The sequence below is a fragment of the Triticum urartu genome, chromosome 6A (genome assembly GCF_056163025.1).
Source record: "Triticum urartu cultivar PI428250 chromosome 6A, HENAU_Tu73, whole genome shotgun sequence".
NCBI classification, from domain to species: Eukaryota; Viridiplantae; Streptophyta; class Magnoliopsida; order Poales; family Poaceae; genus Triticum; species Triticum urartu.
This window is the reverse complement of record NC_141878.1, coordinates 36,149,516-36,155,414: the sequence shown is the minus strand read 5'-3', so window position 1 is coordinate 36,155,414 and position 5,899 is coordinate 36,149,516. Positions and strand designations below refer to the sequence as shown.

General features: G+C 43.1%; 1 protein-coding gene across 1 annotated transcript; it reads right to left on the bottom strand.

Annotated features, from left to right (window-relative positions):
• Positions 1 to 1,762: 1,762 nt before the first annotated feature.
• LOC125517520 (alpha/beta-gliadin PTO-A10) lies at positions 1,763 to 2,546 on the bottom strand (the record flags this gene model as incomplete). The annotated part of the gene is made up of 1 exon (XM_048682722.2): positions 1,763 to 2,546. A coding segment is annotated over one exon (633 nt), but the record flags the coding sequence as incomplete, so codon positions are not given.
• Between the last annotated feature and the right edge of the window lie 3,353 nt (positions 2,547 to 5,899).

The following is a 5,899-nucleotide window of genomic DNA, read 5'->3' as shown; positions in this document are numbered from 1 at the left end:
CTGGCGGTTAAGCATGAGCAGCGGCGGAGCAAACCGGGAGCTTCGGCGCTGGCGAAGCAGCAGGAAGGGGCGGCGGCCGCAGCGCAGTAGTAACGTAGCAGTAGAGCGGTGGCACGGCGCGGCGGCGAGCAGCAGGACAGGGGCAGCCGGCGCCCCCGAAAGAGGGCGCGGGGGAGCATCGGGACCGCGGCGAGCGCGGGACGAAGGCGGGGCGGACAAGGGGATCACGGCGCGGGCTCGGCTAGGGTCGTGCGCGGAGCGGGGGCTGGCGCGGTGGTGGGCGTGCGCGCGACAAGGGGCACGGCGGGCGTCGTGGTGAACGTGGTGGAAAGAGGATGGAAACGGGGGGCGGCTCACAGCGTTGCCGAGAAGGGGGTCGGCCTGGCTTGAGGACGCGAGTCGGGAGGGATACGAGGAGGCGACGCAAGGTCCGGTGACGGCGAGGTCTTCGGGCGGTGGTGGTGGCGCACGGTGACGACGCCTGTGAAGGGGGGGGGGGTGTCAGGCTCATTGCCTGTTCCCGATCCAGATCGGGTCGGGGAAGAGGAGTGAGAGGGAAGGTGAGCCGGAGATGGGCGGCGGGGAGGAGGTCTGGCGACGCCGGTGGGCGATCCGGCGATGGTGACGAGGTCAATGGGGGCGATCCCCTCCCCGATCCAGATGAGATCAAGAGGTGGGAGGCTGACAAGGGGGTGTGGGGGAACTGGGGCGATCGAGCTAGGGTCTGATGGGGGAGTGGGGGGGGGGGTTAAGGGAGGCGGCGGGGCTGGCCTAGCTAGCCAGTGGCTAGCTAGGCCGAGGCCCAGTGAGGGGTTGCCCCCTTTTGCTTTTATTTGTTTTGTCTTTCCTTTTCTATTTTATCCTATTTTTCAATTTACTCTAATTTTGTAAATTATATAATTAGCATCTAAATTAGTTCTACTAAATATACCATTGCCACCAAAAGTTTGGTACCCAATTAATTTAGTTAGAACATTTTTACTATTTTAAAAGCATTTAAATAATAGTTTAAGCCATTGTTTTTTTTCATTTTAGAGTATTTAAACATTTTATTAAAGTGTGGTTTCTCCACCATAATTACTTATGCATTATTTGTCACCTCTCAAAGATTTTAGTTTTAATGTTTGAAAATTTTGATGTTTGCCTTTATTTTGAATTTGAATTTGATTGGGATTGAATAATTGTGAGGCTAACAACAGTAATCGTGGTGACGTGACATCATTAGCAGGGAATTGCTATAGAATAACTAACCGAGAGTTACAAAAGCTAACCCTCAAACCACTCGCAACCATCCGTACATGGTTTTCCATCCAATACGGTCCTATATTCCCCAGGCCGGTATGGATGTGCATTTTCCTGTAAACCAAAAACAAACTATGGGGCATTGTGAGCATCTGTACCAGTGCCATAGTCGCTTCTTAGTCCCTTGGCCCACAAGAAATACCTCTCCCGCGCCCGTACCCCTTCACATGAGAGGCAGTTAGCTGGCACTCCTCCAGAGCACCGGTACCTCATTCTTGCCGCCACAATGAATATACTGATGTTGAGGAGAAGTACCAGCCAAAAAAATCAATGTAATTGATTGATGAATTGAATGCTTCTCTGGAAATAATTGATCAGGGGCAAGCCAAGGATGTGGATAGTCCTTACTACTTTAATAATACTCAATTTGAAAGGCCAAGAAAATACTTCAATTTAATTCAAATTTCAGACTCATTTTGTTATCTTTAGATTAATGCAACGTAAATATGTAGACAAGACCTTTGTTTGTCTTTTATTCCCAAGTTTGAACTAGTATAGTTCGGGTTCTTACATGATAGTGCATGTCACTTTATTTTTTCACCGCTACAACGACCAAACCATGGACTAAGAAAACGGTGTTTCATATATCTAGTACTAGAGTTATTCTCTTCTCAGTTAGTACCAAAGATGCCAAATGGCGCGATGGTGCAATATGGAGGGATGTAGACATTGCACATTGCAGGTAGCGTCTGTAGCGCTAGGTTCCTTATTTCCTCGAACTGGGGCAGTTGTTGAGGCTGGACAGAGCCCTGGGCCTGTGGGTTTTGCCGAGATGGCCGAAAGGAGCCCTGTCCTGATGGATATTGTTGCTGAGGCTGTTGGAAGGAGACCTGGCTCGATGGTTGTTGTTGTTGTTGTTTTTTTTGTTGATGCAGAATAATAGCATGAACAACATTGTGGATGGCTTGGCATTGCGACTGCTCAGGGATCTGCCATAGGTGCTGACAACACAATTCTTGCAACAACTGGTAAGTACTTTGTTGCAAAAATTGTGAGCTTCCATGCGCTATGTTGTGTTGTTGCAATACAACATCCATGCATGGAATCAGTTGTTGTTGCAAAATTTGTTGAAGGATTTGTTGTTGTTGTTGTTGTTGTTGTTGTTGTTGTTGTTGTTGTTGTTGTTGCTGTTGCTGCTGATGCGAAATTGGTTGTTGTGGTTGCGAATACTGTGGTTGCGGTTGTGGATATGGTTGTTGTGGTCGAAATGGTTGCTGCTGCGAATATGGTAGTTGCGGCTGCAAATATTATATTTATATTTAAAATTCAAGCGCTTAAATTACAGATATCATACATCTGAACATATGCTAAGTTATTCAAACAATTATAGTACAATATAAACACATACATTATAAACCTCATTATATGGAAGAGTGCCTCTACTTTCCCATTTATGTTGCGCAAAGTATCATCACTGGTCTGAATGAAGCCTTCATGTCATAGTAGCAAGCCCCGCAAATCGGCCAACATGCTAACCACGGTCAAATTTCTGGCAAGCACCGTAACAAAATTAAATGAGTTACGGTTGCCATGGAGCACTCCATGCAAAACAGCCAACCTACTTTCCTTTTATATATATGATCCCTCGTAAATGAAGTTGTGCACATAGTAATGCTTCCATGAAAAAGATCATTAGATCGTTGCTTCTAGTAAATGCTTTACTACACAAGTTGAAATAATGCCTTTACTATATAGAGTGCATGATGTTACTACACAAATGGATGAGATTACTACCAACTAGCATGGAGCTAGCAATCGTAAACCATACAACTAGATTACTACTGATGGATGTCGAATTACATTTCATCTGAAGCGACCTGGGATGGCTAGTGATGCTTTTACTACAAAGAGTGCATGCTATTACCACACACATGCATGCTCTTACCTCACAAAGACAATTTTTTACAATTAACTAGTATGGCTCGATTACTGGTACTGTATATAGGAATCGTAAACCATATGGCTCGATTACTATTGATGGATGCCAAATCACTGTTGATTGCCAAATGCACGTGGGATTGCTAGTAAATGCTTTTACTACAAAGAGTGCATGTTATTACTATATAATGCATGCTATTACCACACAGAGATAGTTTCTTCTAGTTTCAACTAGTATGGACTTGAGAATCGTAACACATATGGTTAAGATTACTACAGAGGGATGGGAAATTACGGTTGATTTGGTAATGCAGCGTGGGATGGAACCTGCACGCACCACGGTAGGGTCGGTTTAGCCAGGCAGAACGCGGTGGAACTTGCAACATGGGTCAGCGCGCACGATAAACCATTTTACGCTCAGGCATAATTTTGCATACCTATATATTACTTTGTTGTTGTGCGCATATGTATATGCACCACTACTACAATGCTACTCAAACCATATATAATATATATTTCTCTTTTAGTACCTTAGTAAGTGCTCCTAACTTAACCAACAAACACAATGTTATACTTAATTGAGGCTTTATCTATCTAGCATCATATTAGATAGTAAACTTTTAAATTAATGGATGCGGTTGTGAAACAATCCTATTCAAGAATCTGCCTTTGCAGAATGATATTCTTTCAATTGATATTTATTAAGATGATTATATTCATATTTTTTATGCATAACAATTTATGTATATTTGTCTACTCATGTGATAATTAGAAGATTTCAAATATCAAAGTATATGACATTGGTAGTGGTGTATCAAGAAGCTATTGGGGCGAGAATTTTGTAAGTTGCCTAATTTATTTTACTCGGCAAGGTCTTCTTTTTGTACATTGAGATTTATTTTTTAATCAGGCATAGATTCATTTTGTTTTTTGTCAGCGCAGTTTTTGTTAGCTGGCGCTTGAGGACGCATAATTTGTACACGTAGTTTTTTTAGTGGATGTACGTGTAGTTTTTCTTTGTCTACTAAGCAGACAGGTAAGTAGTTTTTATATTTCCCTAGGAATTGATGTTTGATCTTTTTGTAGCTTGGGCCGTGCATATATTTTTTGTTTTGTAGCCACACGTCATCTTTAGAGCAAGTACAATAGGTCCTAGTCAGCTGGCTGTAAGCCATTCCATGTCATTGAAATCTGAGCTGGAGGGAAGAGAAGGGTGGAGAGAGAAGGGAGCGGGCGCTTCATCTGTTGACACCTGATTTTGGCAAGATAGAGAGTGAAAGAGTTTTTTAGCATGAAAAATTTCGCGTCGTCGAATGGAATAACTTTGATGTTTAAGTCATTGACATCCGACTTTATCTTACGGACCGAAACTATACTTCGAGTGGCATAATTCAATGTTCCGAGTGGTTTTTGGCCAATCACGTCTTCAAGATGACCTCGGATGAAGGAGCACTCTTAAGGAATTGTCTTCGTCTCGTCGAGGCAATCGATTTTGATATATAAATCATCTCAATGCGAGTTCATATTCAAAAGTTAAAGACAATACACTGCAGACCGAACCTCAACGGAAATATGGCGCGAGGTGCCAGACACTTGTCTGATAGGTTGCACGAGTAATTCGATCATCAAGACGGCCTTGAATCGAAAAACCTTCAACACGGAAAAGTTTCTTCTGGTCGAGCCGATCGATTTTCATATATAATTCATCTCAATCCGAGGTTGTATGAGGCCTGGAGAGACAAATCAAGATCGGGCTATGTTTTCAGTCAGAAATCCGAGTGAAAAGTTTACCATCCGAGTGAAAGTTTACGGTCGAGTGAAAATTTACCGGTCGAGTGTAAGTTCGTTGACCGGATGAACTTATTATTATCCAAGTGGAAATATAGTCATCCGAGTGGAAATATGATCATTCGAGTGAAATTGTCGTCCAGGTGAAAATATTCCGAGTGAAAAAATTACCATCGGGACGAAAACTTGCCGATTGAATAAGATAGTGCCTTCCGAGTGGAAATATAGTCATCCGAGTGGAAATATAGTCATCCAAGTGAAAAATTGTCTTTCGAGTGAAAAAGTCCAATCGAACGATCCGAGTGAAAGTATCTAATATCCGAGTGGATGAGCTCAAGTCCGAGTGAAATTGAACATGTGCTCGAAAGTTTATCAAAATGACCTTGGATGGAGAAGTGTTCAATACAGAAGTTGTGCGTATCATCAAGAAGGTAAACTTTGATTTTGGAGTCATCATCATCAGAGATAATATATAGCCTACAAATTCACTACGAGACTCGGATAATCCAGTCTACTGCAAGACCGAGTCCGACTGGAAGACAAAGATGACCTCGAAAAGTATTCAAGATGGCCTTATTTGAAAAAGTGATCAACATGAGAGTTGTTCGTATCGTCGAGGCGCACAAGTTTGATATTTGGGCCGTCTCGATCGGACATCATATGCAAGCCCGGCGGCCCGCGCAAGAAGGAAGACAGAGTTTGGGCCAGATTCAGACTGAATCCGAGTTGGAATAGAATTAGGACTCTAGGACGTGAATTGATGTAATTTTTCTTGTAAGGAAAGCCTAGATGAATCCTTTACTTGTACGGGAAGTCCAGCCGCCCCTTATATATGTTGGGGGTGACGGCTGATTGAACAACACACAATCGAACAAATCAATATACTACTTTTTCATCTGTGTTTTATCTCTCCACCGTTTTTCTATCTCGT